At 38.2% G+C, this 17,020-nt stretch overlaps 1 protein-coding gene across 2 annotated transcripts in view; it reads left to right on the top strand.

Moving 5' to 3' along the window:
• Window positions 1–14,102, top strand: part of Adamts-1 (A disintegrin and metalloproteinase with thrombospondin motifs 1) — a 50,867-nt gene extending 36,765 nt beyond the window's left edge. The window contains exons 13-18 of one of the 2 annotated variants that reach the window (XM_028317058.1): window positions 306–406; window positions 5,918–6,040; window positions 8,997–9,101; window positions 9,345–9,477; window positions 11,603–11,844; window positions 12,681–14,102. In XM_028317058.1, the coding sequence (XP_028172859.1) occupies window positions 306–406; window positions 5,918–6,040; window positions 8,997–9,101; window positions 9,345–9,477; window positions 11,603–11,844; window positions 12,681–12,726 (750 nt within the window). In that variant the 3' untranslated portion in view covers window positions 12,727–14,102. Of the gene's footprint in view, window positions 1–305; window positions 407–5,917; window positions 6,041–8,996; window positions 9,102–9,344; window positions 9,478–11,602; window positions 11,849–12,680 lie in introns of both variants that reach the window. The other variant, XM_028317057.1, reaches the window with a different exon arrangement.
• The last annotated feature ends 2,918 nt before the right edge of the window (window positions 14,103–17,020 follow it).

Genomic DNA, 17,020 nt, shown 5'->3' with positions numbered 1-17,020 from the left:
ACCAAGGTGAATTGATTCGACTAAAGCAGTCGCCTTTGTTTACCTATGAATTAATTCACCCAGGTATTCGCATCTTATTCACATGTGTAAATGAATTCCTAGGTGTACAAAGGCGACCACTAGTCGACTCAATTCACCTGGAAAATGAAGCTAGGTGAAATAGGTAGTTCTGAGGTGAAATGAGCACACTAAAAATTCCACTTTCTTCACCCAGGTGAACAAAGTAGAATTATCCAAATATACAGAATTACTTTCGCATTCACAATAATATTACTGGATGATTAATTGATATGTTTATTTACCAGGCAGTCCCCGAGCACCGAGTGCCGGATAACGAGGTAGCTAGCGTGGTGGTCGCCGTCAACCACAGCACGCCGGCGTCGCGCTACCGACCCCTGGAGTACAGGTAATGCTCGCATGTTCATTAAAAGCAGATTTGCGAACATAATGATCAGTAATCCTATTGGTTCAGCTTTCAATGTACCTAGTTGTATTGTCGTGTTGGGAATTTGTGAACAGACGACAGTACCCCAAGGTAAGGAAGCTCTTACGAAGCATTAGGGGAGATTTTGCTACGAAAATTTAGCCGTACGTTACTCAAAATGGTAAAATTCTTCAATAGATCAGTTTTAGATTGAATGATCGAGATTGACTAGCTGTTGTTTACCTACGTGTTTTCTAAAGTTTAGCTTTTTTATCGCATTAAACTTATTACTTCTCTCATTTTTAAAGACGGGTTTATTCACATGATTTACCTATGCTCTAAATGTTGTGAGTGCTAGCACGAGAACAGTTTTCATTTGGCAAAGTTGTTTGCGATGTTTATTGGATTTTATGTCACAACTAAGCTCAGTTTCCACGTATTCCCTGTCCGATTACAATCTCAAGTGTTGCCATATTACTTAATTTATATTCCCTCCCTTTGTGAGGATATGAAATACAACAAAGCTTTTTCACGGCGAATAAATCTCAATTTGGAGGCTATAAACGCAATGGCGCGTGCAATGCCGCGGATCTTGGCGTTTAATAAAATGTAACCGTCGTACAGCGCAGGTAGGTATAAGACGTAATGTGCAGGCGACGTGTGTGACGTTTGACATCTCATGTGTCTATAGGGTTGCCGGTTGCTAGCTTCAATAAAAAATACTAATGATTATGAAACACATGAAATACGAAGCCAACAGTCTATTGAATTTCAATATCTAGACTGCAATCACACCCTTCACATAATTTTATTTGTTGATTAAAAAAATGAAAGAGGTACCTACCTCACGACAAAATCTATGCCGACACCCATTCCCGAAATAAATTACCTGCTGAAATTATATCTCTTGTAAGAAATTAGCAAAGTAATAATACCGTTACAATTACTTATCGTAATCTAATATCAAGCTCTATGAAAAATATTTTTTCATTGAACTCATCTGGATGGCTTTAGGCCCGTATTTTAAGATCATCCCGCAATCCCATAAACAAACAGCTGTGTCAACTAAAGAACTAAAATCGCTTTGCAGAGGATTCTGATTACCAGCCCACAGCCAGAAGTGTGCGTTTAATAAAACGGCGGAGGCGGCAAAAATAAACAGATCCCCGGGTTTTATTTTTATTTTACCGCGAAACTAGGTCGCTTGTCTGATTTGTAGAGTGCCCGACAGCCCTAATAGCGAGAAATGCTGGCATCGCCGTAACTCCTTTGCTCAAGGACTTCGTAGTTAAACTCGTAGATATTGCGAACTTAAATTGTGGCTCTCACGAGTCGTAGCAATTTGTTTAATCGCAATATAACTACAAATACCGAAGCAAGTCAATAAGAAAAAATATACAAAATGGACAAAAACAGGGGGGCGCTTCATAATAATAAGGTCAGTAAGCAGAAAAAAGATAGATTGACCTAGTTACTTTTATTCTACTCGTTGAGTTATTTTCTTATTTTACACACGTATCTGTAGTAAAGTCTACTAGATATTTAATTAATCTTAAACGTTCTAAAGCTATAATGAATATAGGTACCTACGTTTGTAGAAGAAGGCAGTAAAGTTGAAAATAAAGTTCGGAACAATATAGTTCACAAATGGAGGCAAAACTACAAATATATCCTGAATGCACTGCATGCCGTAAGTAATCCAATTGTACACAAACCGTTCGTTCGCTGAGCGCTTCCAGAGTTGAATAAATAAATATAGTTGCACAAACAATATTCTAGTTACTCGATACCGCCTCGGGGGAGCTTTCGACATTCCCGATACTTTGTGAACTTTCGGTGAATATTTGCCTTCCTCCATACTTTCCTCCTCCAAAGATGCTTACAGGCGCGAAACTTCAGCCATCGATGCCTTTGGATGCCTTCGCTTAAGCAAACTTCAAAGCAACCTTCACTATTTTTCTTTTGTATAAAATCGAATTTACTTTGAGAAATAGGTAATTTAGCTGTTCTTGTTTTTATTCCTTGATACTTCTTGTTTCTTTTATTGTTTTATAACACAGAAACTCAAGGATTTGACTAGAAAACCCATGCTTTTAATAAGTTGACCGTTTTTTAAGGGTCTGCACCAAAAGGTTACCTAGTAGTAACGAGACCCAATTATTATACCTCCACTAACTATCTCAAGCTATGTTTTTCCAATGCTGACATAATAAAAAGTAAAACATAAGGAACAAGAACTGGCGTTAATCGTGCCGGCGTTAATCGTGCCGATTTAGATTACATAAAAGTCATAAAAAAGGGTTCAATCTTGTCCGAAGGGACGGATCCCTTTGTGTACGAGTCCAACAATTGACCTTTTTCAGTTTCACAAAACCATTCACAAAACTCTGTTTTTCTTTTTTTTACAATTGCTGCTACTGCAACATGCAGCAGCCTCCAGCGGCTTGTCACGATTGATTTTCCTTTTTGTGTGCGTACAAAGGAAAATCCATCATGAAATGCCGCGGGCTCAAATTCGTCGAAGCGTCAAATCCCGAGCTTTTCGTAGAACTGCACTCTATTCACAAGTAATAAGGCTGTACAAATACTTCATTCCAACTCAGTTTTACTCTTGAATTCATACGCATCATATTCCCGTAAATATTTACTCAATAAGATAAGCATTATCCTGCAGGCTTCTATGATATCTAAGTAGTCGAGAGAGTCACGCACAACTTAACGAACGACTTAGCTTTATTTTCCTGACATGGTATAAACTTCTAGGTCTAGCTAGTCATGTAATTGAAGAAATTGTTTATTTGTATACAACATCATGTTGTATTGTGTCAACTTGATGTAAATATAGAATAAATAATGGCACATATTAGGTACCAAGTCTAGAAGGACACCGAAACACTAAAGTAAGACTTACGAGTAGGTGTACTGCAATTCTATCATAAATATATGTAACCACAGTAATTTTCTACAAGAAACGTAAACTAACTTATTATTGCTTAGTGAATAGACGTCAATCTAAAATACACCTTACCTTATCCTCTCCTTATAAATTCTACAATAGAGCCACTAGACCACTTTTTAAAATTCAAAATAAGTAAACAACCTCAGTAGCCTAGTGGCAGCCACTTTCATAGAAAAACTTACCCACAACTTAAGGGTTATGTACCTAACCCGTAATACAGAATAGGCTAGTAACACTCTATAACACGCTCCAACACCATTAAATATTAACACCGACAGAATTACGTTGAAAGGATTATTTATGCCCGTCCTTGAGGAGTTCTTTCCTAAAGGTAAATTCATGGCTTAAATACACGTAATATAAGCACCTTAGTCGAAGATAAAGACAAGATTATGCGAATAAATATTGACTCAATAGTGATAATGGATGTGACTGTGATCCTACACCAAGATCGTTGCTTTTGTTTCATTCATATTATATTAATATAGGAAGGCGAAAACTGTCTGTCTGTTACATTTCACTCCTTAACTCTGAAATACATACTACGATTAATTTTATTAGAGAGATATTATAGGACCTAAAAAGAGTATAGGGCTATGATGAGGGATATCTTGTTGAGGGATGAAAGCGAGATCTACTAGTATGTAGTGAATAGTATTTTATTTAACGGAAATTAAAATCCAAGCGGATAAAACCACAGGCAAATGCTAGTATAAATGTAAACTAACCAATCCCCCTTGTATAATCAGTGGTTATGTCAATCAAATACCCTCACACGAGTTCCCATCCTACTGACATATCTCCAGACATGTTTAATTATTACAATATTTACCTCCCAAAGTTTAAACACATAGTAAATATACGTACTTAATCCACCAATTACTCGCTTAAGTCAGTCTTAGTGCTTTAAGTGTTTAGGCTAGATTTTAACGAGCTCTTTGATCTGAGTGATAGATTGCGGTCTTAGTCAATTTAACGTCAGTTAGGGCGGCCTTTCTGTTGGTTCTAAGATAATGTTCGCTGTAACCTAATAAAATGAAGTTAAAACATAGTGGGTATAATATTAGTGGGTTAAAACAATCTTCTGGGAAAGCATACAGTGTAACGAGAATTCTAAATCACGATTTCTCCGAAGCCTAATCAAATTCGACTTGGCAATTCTATTTTTTAGTCTGTCTCAAAAAAGGTTGACACTGACGACGTTTGTCACTAAGGTTTAACTATGGTTTATCTAAATCTCTAATTGCGAGTTAATGTGGTCAACCTCTACTCATATTTGTAAGGAATTTAATTTTATTCAGGCCTTTTTACTTTGACATTTATCGAATGCTGAAATATTAGTTTCCAGTAGTTTTAATGTCAACTGTCGATATTGTAGTTTGCAGTGTGCTCGAATCAACTCGTGAAAGTTTAAATTGCACCTTATACGGTATTTTAAACTTTTACCTAACGCGAGTTTCGTGAATCCCGAGGCGAGTGTCGACTGCACTTGATACTAATGGCCTCTGGAAAGGGACTATAATGACACTGTATTGCTGCATTCAAACAACGCATTAACAACATTTCTGGTAGTTAGTTGATTAACATTGGTTATTAAATGACTGACAAGTCCATTTGCCCCCTCTTATACAGGATGTTCCAAAAAGTAGTATCAAGCCAAATCCCAGAGGTAGAGCATCACTAGGGCTATCCAAATCACCCCCATGTATGTTCCGCGATTTTTGATAGTTTACGAGTTATGATTTTTTTTTACAACATACAGGATGGGCTCTGGGCTTCGGCTTGACACTACTTTTTGGGACAGCCTGAATATTATTTACCTAACAATAAACGTAGGTATTAGGTATGAATATTGAGTTAATTAAGGCCCTATACAATAACCAAGCCGGGAAAATCCAAAAATCGTCTCCTTCAACACGCTAATGCATATCACGCTGCTGACATTTTAGGAGCATATTTCAAACGGCAGCTTTGTCGTAATATCGCGCCTTCGCGTCGCGGGCGCGAAATTCTATCTAACTCGTTTCACTGAGCAAATTAAATGGAAAATTCTTTTGTTCTCTGTTTCATTATTTTCCCCCATAAAGCAAATTATCCTCGAAAAGCATTTACGAATTCTACAGTTATTAATATTCTTACTTTTTTATCTTGGTTGGTCAGCAATGTGGACTTTTTCACGAAAGATTTTTAGATTTTGTGTGCATCCAGAACTGTTTACCATGGCGCCTTTTCAGAAGCGATTATAGCGAACAACTAGGTCAGTTCCTGCAGTATAAAAGCGGTACGGGAGGACGTTTTCGGAGACTTAAAATACATGATGCATGTAGTATCCCATGATAACTCTGTTACGGCACATATCACCACTCCCGGGCCACCGCTACCGCAGAAACCGACTCAGTTTTTACGCTTTACCTGTAGCTTTTAGGTACTGATTGGCTGTACACATTACTTTTTTACCCCGAAATCAATGGGTCCTCAAACAGACTTCAAAAAGGGGGTTAACTCCTGTTCAGATGCTTCTGCTTTTTCTCTAGATGGTCGACGGAGCGGGGCCAGTGTTCTGCGTCGTGTGGTGGCGGCGTGCGCCTGGTGCGCCCGCGATGCCTTCGCGGACAGAGGTGCCCGCCGCAGCGGTACGAGAAATGCAACACTCACAGGTAAATAGGGAAGGGAGGTTGGCCTGAGCTGAGCTGGCTTAGTGTGACTTTACATCAAACGTTCTCACTAGTGAAGTGAGCGCGTAAAAAAAATGTCAATAAATGTATGACGGATTGTACAGCGCACCTTGCGGAAACTTTCAAGAACTAAAATTTCTATATATTTTTTAACGCGCTCACTGGTGAGGACGTTTGATGTAAACTCACACTCAGCCCTCTGAAATGAAAGGCACTTTATATTACCCACAATAATTGCTTCGATTTTCGTTAACGTAGGTAGAGATGCGCGGGACCCCCGGACTAAAAGTAAAAACGTATGAGTCTCAAAAAAGGCAGGCATTTTATTAGTATTGGGTGACCCACATTCCCGTTCGTAAAAAGGAAAAGGACGATAACCTTAAGCGTCAAACCTTGCTTCTAAATTATTTGAACTTTCCCCGATTAGCCCAAAATTCAATGACTACAATAGTCTAACAATTATTACAAATTTATGGAGACCTAGGCTATCTAAGGTGAGCTGACGATTATGAATAAAGAAACGATCAATCCGGCCGCCTTTATACCACGAAATTTTATCGAATAGCCTAATAGGGTTGATTTTCCCATCGGACCCTATTTTACCCATTCTCCTCTTAGCAAAAAGGTAAGCATTGCAGCCCACGACATAATTAAATTCAGCCTTTTTACAAACACATTGAGAAACGGACAGAGCAGCCGCGGTAGCGCAAAACCGGGCGTCGTGGAAATCTCAAATCTCTGGACAAAACCTCAGGGGATGTCTTTGTCCAGCAGTAGAATTCAGTGGATGTCATTTCGCTGAAACAAACGAACATGAAACAAACCATTACATTGTATAAAAAGTCGTAATACCCAAATATATCACTTCTTAATAATTCTCTAACCATTTTTCAGTGCTTTCCTAGCGCAGATTTCAGTTACACAATTTTCAGTCAGTTTTGGTGGCGTAGTTTGCCACTTCTCTTTTGTGCTGCTGACGGAGGAGCTATAGCAAAATCTTTTCCTCAGAATTACAGATATTTTCAAAATATTTAAGCGAAAAGCTTAAAGCTGGTAATCTTTTATGAGCTAATTAAAAGTACTACCTAATCTAGCTGCTTTTGCAGTGAGAAAGATAAGGCAATTAACTGACATTGAAACGGCAAGGCTAGTATATTTTAGCTATTTTCACAGTATAATGTCATACGGCATATTGTTGTGGGGCTCAGCCGCGGACATTGAAACTGTGTTTGTTCTGCAGAAGAGAGCAGTGCGGGCCATTTATAACCTTGGACCCCGATTTTCCTTGAAATAATTTTTTAAGGAAATTAACATACTGACAGTAGCTTCACAGTTCATTTATGAAAACCTTTTATATGTTCGCAAAAATATAGAGCAATTCACGAAAAAGAGCGATTTGCATAACTTTAATACAAGAAACAAAAATAAACTTGCCGTTCCAAATTTCAGACTGCATAAGATTGGGAATTCATTTATGGGGAAATGTATTAAATTATTTAATAAATTACCACAAACTGTTGTAGAACTACCCATTCATAAATTCAAAGCACATATTAAAAGTACCTTAATGAAAAAGGGCTACTATAAAGTCGATGATTATTTAAAAGATAAAAATGTTTGGGATGCGTAACTGCCTAGCTCGCATAAATATTTATAACTATGAATTTTGAAAACCTGTAAACCTTTGAAAAAGAGGCTGACAATAGTGTCTGAGTTTCTTGCGCTGCTTCTTCTCAGCACTGGCCCATTTATTGTCCTGAAGCAGTGGTAGGGTTAATACTGGGACGTGTAAAAGTGCTTTTTTAAAGCCTACTTACAGAAATAAATGAGTTTTACTGAGTTTTTATAGTGAATAATGGTTCGGTTCACACCCGCCTCGATCCACTCATAGAATCGATCCCGCCTTAATATTTAATTGTATTAATACCCATACTTGTTTGCTATAGCTCAAACACCGACAACGCTTTTCAATTTGAGCTCCATAAATTACTCGCTTTCGGAAATTTCAGGAAAGATCTCATTCTACGAAATTCGATCCTGAATATTTAATAAAGGAATCAAGTGACATGATTAAATTTATTGTTTGCGAAAGCTTTTTAGGTTTTCTCCCGAATCCCTCCTCTTTACATATCATGTAAGTATATTACTAGGGCCTTCTGAGAATGAGGGGTTACTTACAACTGCCTCGTAGACCACGGGTCATAGGGGCGACTTTTAACACCGTTTAAATTTTTCTCTCATCTCTTTTACTCATTACGTGATGGGAGACTGATAGACAATGACCAATAGAACTGAAACGGAGACTACTTTAATAAGTATCTCTTCCCGCAGACCTAAATCTGAAAACCTAAAGTTAGTGTGAATTATGAAGGTCTTATCTACATAGATCCATTTAATTACTTTTACTTTGAGTCAGGTTTATTCAAATCTGCACAAGTGACTGAACAAATTTTAATTATTTCAGTATTTACTTAAATGCTTTCGTTCCAAGAAAATTAACTAAGACTTTTTTTAGAAGATAGACTTATAGAGAACTTTTTTTAGAAGAAGATATAATTCGTACTAACTCATAACACGCCGCTCATAACAGTTAATTGGTCTTATTGCAGAATTTATCAAAGGCATATTTGGCTAAACTTAGACGTTTCAAGTTAGGTACTTTGGTAAGGGTTCAATCGATAGGAGGCCCCAAACTCCTCAAGGTTATTGATCCCTATTAACAATAACGCCATAGTAACTAAACATACTTTTCTCCTTCGCCTTTACAAGAATAGTTAGTATTTTGTTATCTTTTGTTTTTCTTTACAGATGAATTTGTCTTTAAGTTAAATTCCTTACCTAAGCCTTTTTCTCTGAAAATTTGTAGAAATTAAAACTATACAACACCTAAGTTGGTCATATCTTATTAGTTAGTCATGGTTTTGTTATTTTCTGACAGCTGCGAGTTCAAATGGATTCCCGATGAATGGGAGACATGCAGCGCCACCTGTGGAACCGAGGGTATGCAGGAGAGGCAACTTTTCTGCGTACCAGCTAACCTCACGTGAGTAATTTGTCCGTAAATGGAACTTAATATTTTATTTTAATCATCAGGTCATTTAATCTGCACTGCAGGAGGGCTATAGATACCCTACCCTTTCTAATTTACCAGAGGCAAAAGGAAGGATTATGCCTAACGCTCCCCACGCTCTGGACAGACTAGTTGGGGAGGTCTGATGTTCACTTATTTCTGTAGTAGGTACAATATCTGTACTACAACTAAACTTCGTTTGTTATTTTCTCAAAGGACATCTTCAAGAATGGAGCTAATTAGGCACAGTGTGTCACCTGCGCTCTGTCCTTCAGAAAAACCTGCAAAGCAACAACCTTGCAACAGGATTCCTTGCCCGGTCTACTGGCGGGAGATGGCCTGGACTCCGGTAAATATAAGTAGCAGTAGTTACTTGTACTTTATGCATTTATAGCTAAGTTTATATAGAATTAAGAAAGATAAGTTTAAAGGAAGGCGCTAGACGCAGGCCGCTACCAACCGAGCAACATGGAAAGCATAGATCCTTCGTTCAGCAGTGGACGTCCTATGGCTGAGATGATAATGATGATTTACAGCCCTCTGCTTTACACCAGAAACTAGAGGACAATTGACCATTAAGTAAATGTTATTGTGATAAACACTGTGGATTAAGTGATACTTAGTTGCGGTTCTAATGACAGTTAACTTTCCCCAGGGACTAACTTAGCCTTCACTACTTGAGATGGATTAAATGTTTATGAGCTAACCGCAACGGGGCCTTTATTAACTTGTAGTTAGGTAGGTACTTAGTCATCATGGCGAAAATTGAAATCATAACACAATTTAATCAGAAATCTGCCATTGTATTTTAATTTACAACCAGAAAGCATATTCCATTTCAAAATTCTATGAAAACACGTTAAAAGCCTTTTCCGACGATATCAAGTTTAATTACCGAATCGATTTTCCTGAAAGGCCTGTTGAGCGCTTATTGAGTCTTTGATTCTATGTTTTCTGTTGGGCAAAGACGTTTTGTGAAACCTAGATGTTTTTTACGAAAATAATGATATCTACTTTAGTTTTTACTGACAACATTTCGCAGTTTATTTCAAAATAATGTCCGATTCCTAGTACCTAACGACCATACTGATATCAATATGATTTTATAACGTATCGTTATATTCAATGAGAATCACAAGTCATAAAGTAACTGCTATTTATTACCACCGTTCAATGAATGGTGACGATCATTTTATTAACGCTGATAAATTCCACAAATTCATTCGACTTTTTCGAGTTCCGACTTTTTCATATTTGTGTTTGGTTTATCTTGCTTCACTGATCGGCGTTTGACTAACGAACCCCGCGGGCAAATGGCTGTAATCAACGCCCACCGCAATCAGATTCCCAAATAGATGTATTTGGACTTCCAAAACAAATACATTTCCGTGTTTGAAGGAACCAGGTAAGGGCTCTTTCCCACGGAGATAATAATTACCCGTTTTTTGCAGGAACTGTTTTTTTCAATCCCGTTTAGTGCGTTTGTTTTAATATTAATATTCACACGAACATTCGGTCTGCAGTGTCCCGTAAAAAACCGATCCGTTCGTATTTGGAATACGAATTTCAAAAACACATTTATGTGTTTAGACGACAGTCCAGTGTGCTTACCATGAGTTTACGTTAGGTGTGCTCGCTAGCGACTACGTAAAAAAATGACATTAATTGTATGACATATTGTGCAACGCCCCTAGCGGCTACTTTCAAGAAACAAAATCTTCATAGAGATTTTTGACGTACTCGCTAGCGAGCACACCTAACGTAAACTCATGGTAGGTGCACAGTTTCATACATTTGCTGGATCCTGCAAAACTGGATTGCCGCAGGAAAGGGCCCTAACATTTCGGAAATAACCTATCCTTTCTGATAATTGTATTGACTCAACGTGACTCTACCGTTAGAATCGTAATTTCAATTCCACTTTAGAACTTTATGTTCTCAAAGATCTAAATTTTGAAAGAAAGTTTAATTAAACAGTTTATTTGCTTTCGTTTCAGTCTCCTTTACCTCTCAAATTGTCGGATTTCATCTAGATAATACCTTCTCGTCTATTGAGATGTAACTATTGTGATCTCGAGACCTGTCTGTTAGTAGAGTGACTTAATTACTTTAATCTTCAACAGCGCTATAATAGTTTAAGATACCTAACTCTAGGTATGCTGTGGACTAAATGGGACCTTACGACAAAGCATCCAACAACAGAATTTTCCATTATTTAAGGTTCAGCCAAACCAACGCGATCACACGCGATCAGCCGGCGTGCAGCGATGGCGATCAGACTTAAATGCATTGATTATCATCACTGCTCGCCGGCTGATCGCGTTGGTTTGGCTGAACCCTTACAATGTCATGTTTATTTCTGACATGATTTCCAAATAATTTTGAGTACCTCATTAGGTGAATATTTATTTATCTATGAAATGTAACGTAGGTTAGGTAGGTACATATTTTGTAACATTTATCAATCTTTTCAGTGTTCAACCACCTGCGGTCGCGGTGTCTCCTACCGCCCTCTAGTCTGTCCAGCATCAGACGAACTATACTGCGGTCCGAAGCCCCGCGAGCGACGCAAGCGCTGCCGACTGCGGCGCTGCCCCCCCGCCCGCGCGCCCGCCTGCCCCGCTGCCGATGCGACTCAGTACTGCGAGTATTTCGCTGTAGATGAGCTGAAGAGAAACTGCGCTGTTCCACCTTTTAGGAAATACTGCTGCAACGCGTGCAGGGATGTTGATAACTCTGTCAGTCGACGCAGCTTGGGATAGAATTTGGATTTATGAACAAAGCTGAAAACAATTAAAGGAATTACGTATGCCCGTTTTCACTGACAAGCCCCTAAATAGCCTAGGTAGCTTCTAGTTAGATCAAGTGGTTACCCAAATCTTAATATCAAGCGCTGCGGACTGCTGCGCTGCCCCGCTGCCGACGCCGCCCAGTACTGCGAGTATTTCGCTGCAGATGAGCTGAAGAGAAACTGCGCGGTCCCCCCTTTCAGAAAATACTGCTGCAAGGGATGTCGATAATTCTGTCAGTCGACACAGCTCGGGATAGATTTGGAGTCAGATTACCAAAGCGAAAAGCAATTAAAAGAATTATGTATGCCCGTTTGCACTGCCAAGCCCCTCACTAGCCTAATTAGCCTCCAGACCCAAATCTTAATATCAAGCGCTGCCGACTGCGGCGCTGCCCCGCCGCTGACGACACCCAGTACTGCGAGTATTTCGCTGCAGATGAGCTGAAGAGAAACTGCGCGGTTCCCCCTTTCAGAAAGTACTGCTGCAATGCGTGTAGGGATGTCGATAACTCTGTCAGTCGACGCAGCTCGGGATAACGATGAATTTGGAACCGTATTACCAAAGCAAAAGCAATTATATGAATTATGTATGCCCGTTTTCACTGCCAAGCCCCTAAATAGCCTAGGTAGCCTCTAGCTAGATCAAGTGGTTACCCAAATCTTAATATCAAGCGCTGCGGACTGCTGCGCTGCCCCGCTGCCGACGCCACCCAGTACTGCGAGTATTTCGCTGCAGATGAGCTGAAGAGAAACTGCGCTGTGTGCCGGGATGTGGATAACTATGTCAGTCGACGCAGCTCGGGATAGCGATGAATTTGGAACCGTATTACCGAAGCAAAAGCAATTAAAAGAATTATGTATGCCCGTTTTCACTGACAACCCCTAGGTATCCCTTAGCTAGACCAATGGTTTCCCATATTGTATACTTATAAAGCGCTACTGATGGTGTTGCTAAGTAACTCGTAATGGAAATCAAACAATAGACCCCCAAACTAAAGTGTGAAGAGTGGGAAAATTAACCCTTAAACTTAAGCACATAGACATAGATGTCATCAATACTTTTAGTGAAAACGAATTTCAGGTCTTGTCAATTGAAAATGGGTGGTATTCTATTTGTTTCTTTAAACTTTAAAGCAGTACAGAATAAAAGGGTACCATCAAGAATCTAACACAGAGCCTACCCCACCCGCGGTGTACCTACCTGAGGTAATCATAACATATCGCCCATTTTAATAATACCTGCTGGCTAGTAATTATTTACCGGCTGACATGACAATGTGTTCATTTCCGAATCGATTACTAGTTGGTTGCTTTTCTTTTAACAAAATGTGACTTTGTACTAGGCTCTACCTTTCTTTTTAATTCATTACAAAAGTACAATTTACACCAAGCTTAGATAAATTTAGATAATTTAAAATAGGGTATACAATATAAAATAAGTACTAAGCCTTATTTTTATATTGTATACCTTATTTTATTTTCTAAACGGGTGCTGCAACTACAAAAAAAGGTGTTAAAATCCACCCACATTAGGGAAAAGCCCGCGAACCCCCAAACCGCGCGTCAGACATATTAAATAAAAATTGCGTAGACACCCTTTTTAGACAACAGATACTTACCTGGAGTTGCGAATATAATGTAGATGTGGGTATAGTATACATGGTGTAAGCAGATTACAATAAAGTAAAACAGCTAGGTCAGATCATGTTTACTGAGTTGAAAAACAAGCCGAATTTCATCCTAGAAAACTCTTGATTTTCCCTTTTCCTTTCCTCCTTTTTGTAGTTCAGTATGAAATAAGGAGGTCGGTTAGTATACCGCTATAATATTCTTTAAAATAATAACGATCACTGCAAATTAAAAGAAAGAAGGATTTCTGGGGAAAATTACCCACTAATTAAATGTCGTTCTTGCAGCCCTATTCTTAAACTCTGTAAGAGATCAAAGCTTTATATTTCAGGTATCAACTCACTGTGTTAGACTTTTAGTTGTTCTTAAAAACAAACTAGATACCATTGTGTAGTAGTACTTAGGCTTTAAATTCATATTACCTAAAGTCTTATCACCACACAAATGCGAATGGAAACAATGTTTCACAACACGTTAAGTTGCATTTTATGTACCTAGTGAAGTTCTAATGATAGGAATTACTAATGAAATAAACTCTAGAGCATACTACAGCTCTATCATAGAATGGGAACACAATATTATTGTATTAGTTGAATAACAATGTAACCAGTATTTTCTATTACTTGTCTTTCATAATAAATTATTTATAAGTAGCATAAGTCTAGTGTTTACATGAATGGGTAACTAAGTGCCATAATCGTCAAACTTAGAAATAAATGTGTAATTCTTGTAAATGAAGTTTTATTTAATCTGATCACATGTGCTTTTGTGCCCAGCTTTTAATCCATCAAACAAATATTCATTTATCCTTATTGTATTTATCAACAAGCACATCTCTCCAATTATTTGCAGTAGTATACAGGGTGTTGATTTCAATTACTTAGTCAAAGAAAAATACCTATTTACACTGCCTACTTTACGTGGCTTCCTTCAGTGGATAATGCGTTTATATATATAATTCATAATAATAGATCACCTAAATAAATATGACGAGGATTGAAATCAACACTCTGTATATCCTGAAACAAAAACAATAACTCAAATTTAAATATTCAGTAACAAACATTCGGCATGGCGGGCGGAAATTAAGCTTTTTTCAGTGAAAAAGCGTCGCTCACTAATGGGCCGTCAGAGGCTCCAGTCGAGAGCGCTTGGCTCATGAAACGTACTTGGCTACTGCAGACCGACTGATCATTTCCTTTGCACAACGAAACGCTAGGGATTAGCTGCTCATTTGTTAACGATGGTCGGTACTTCAAAGTAAACGTATTTAATGCGAAGTACGAATTCGTGATTGAATTGAGCATTGAGAAAGAAAGGGACCAAAGTTATGTGATTTTGGTGGATTTATTTTCTTCCTTGGTTCACTTAAGGTCAGATGCTAACTAGAAGTTAATTTTATATGTCTGCTTTACGTATTTTGTACCTAATTTATATTTAGGAATCTAGCGAAACCCGCAAGGTGGACCGACGACCTCATAAAGGTAGCGGGAAGGCGCTGGATGCAGTTCGCCACCAACCGGCCATTGTGGAAATCATTGGGGGAGGCCTACTTATGGTCAGCAGTGGACGTCCTGTGGCTGAAATGATAATGATGTAATGAAATGACTAAAGAACTAAAACGCTAACTCTGCCAAGGAAGGCGGTGCAAATTGCTTGTTGATTACTAAGTTATAGGTCCGATAACCATAGAAGTTATGTATTCCTAGACAGACTACCCATGTACTTGGTCTATGTATTCCTTCATCTGCTGAAAGATATTGTCCGTATTCACAAACATTACTATGAGGTCGAGGAAGCACAGAGTCACACACGAATAAATCACAGAGCTCTATTCAACGCTATGTGTTCGATTTGCTGCTTCAGATAAACAAGCGTCGCTTGTGAATACGGGTGTAAGTTACTTATAGGTGTTACGGTCAAAGTGATAAATGTGAAAATTATGAATAGTCGCCGGTTATTATGAATAATGACCGCATGATTTGGTAAATGTGATTAATATGAGGTCATTTATGTGTGTATAAAACTAAATAGGCGGCTTAGGGGTGGCCCAAGGGCCACCCCCGCCGCACCTTAACCTATTTTTCATTTTAAATCAAAACAATATGTTATAGGCATCATGGAAAAGTAATATTATGCAAGAAACATTCCAAACTCATTATGCCAGATTATATTAATATATGATATCAAAACATTCAAAAGTTTGGCTGTACACGAGCACGTACACAAGATGTTGTTCTCTTTTATGAAATTTGTTAGTACCAAGGTTGAATTATGAAATAATCACTGTTAAATCTGATTAATTTATCACTTTTACCGCGACTGTCGGCAATTACTCATAATAACCGGTTATTATTAATAATTTTCAATTTATCACATTAACCGTAACATAGGTATCAATAACGCATTTAGTTCATTTTATGGGCAAGGACAGCACCATTATGTTGTAATGTTGTTTTAAGTATTTTCTGCAATTAGGCTTTTTAAAAGCGCCGAGGATAATTAAACCTACATAATTTACTTGTAGGTATGTTCGCATTCTATTTGAGTGTGTGAGTGAGTGAGTTTTGATATTTATTCTATAAACTTTTATTCTAAACAACTTGTCTAGTATATTATGAAGTCTTTGTCCATAACACTATCGTGGCCGGCCTCCAGTTCGGGCAACTATTGTGTCTTGTCGACCCGAGTGAGATTATAACAACAGTTACGAACTTCGACGTTGACCGGTCGCGGGGCTTTTAGTGCCCTTCGTATACTATAGTTTACATAGTGCAGTTCACTGTGTTATGGCGCAAGTACACTATGCGGAAAATTGACCAAGTCGAAGTGCTAACCCGCACATCGAAGTATGAGCGACGCACGGGCGAGGGAAGGCGAAAGTAACCGAGATGGTGTTCACACTATTAAGTCTTGGTCAATTTCCCGCATAGTGTACTTGCGCCATTATACATGAGCTGTCTGGGATCTTTCCGACCTTTATTGACTTCGTGGTTCCCATGAGCTTTAAAGGTGTAACTTTTGCATACATTAGCATAATTTTACTGAATACATATCTAGTTTAACTACCTAGTAATAGAGAAAACCTACACAATAAGCAGGTAAGTAACTTAACGAAGTTTTCTTCCTCAAATTACAAAGAGTTTTCTTGAAGTTTTTAATCTTTGTGACCTCATTTGCTAGGTCCGTTTGCCATAAGATCCTTAAATTACGACAAATTAAAAAATACTTTTCAGTCAATAGTAAAAAGCAGTTTTGAACAAAAAACTGTTGACCTACATCAATATTGCTCGTTTTGGTATTGTTTTTACATGTGGAAATGGTTTTAGGATAGGTATGCTACGAGAATATGTTGGTAAACTAGCTTAACATAATGTTCAATGCCCGCTAAAATATGGAGGGAGCTCTTTTGGACAGTCGGGCAAAAAATTTGTGCTCGCAAACTAGTTTTTCTAGGAAATTCTCACTATAC

Source organism: Ostrinia furnacalis, unplaced genomic scaffold (genome assembly GCF_004193835.3).
Source record: "Ostrinia furnacalis isolate ACB-3 unplaced genomic scaffold, ASM419383v2 OfSCF6011, whole genome shotgun sequence".
NCBI classification, from domain to species: Eukaryota; Metazoa; Arthropoda; class Insecta; order Lepidoptera; family Crambidae; genus Ostrinia; species Ostrinia furnacalis.
The sequence above is the reverse complement of the archived record's forward strand: the minus strand, read 5'-3'. Positions and strand labels throughout refer to the sequence as shown.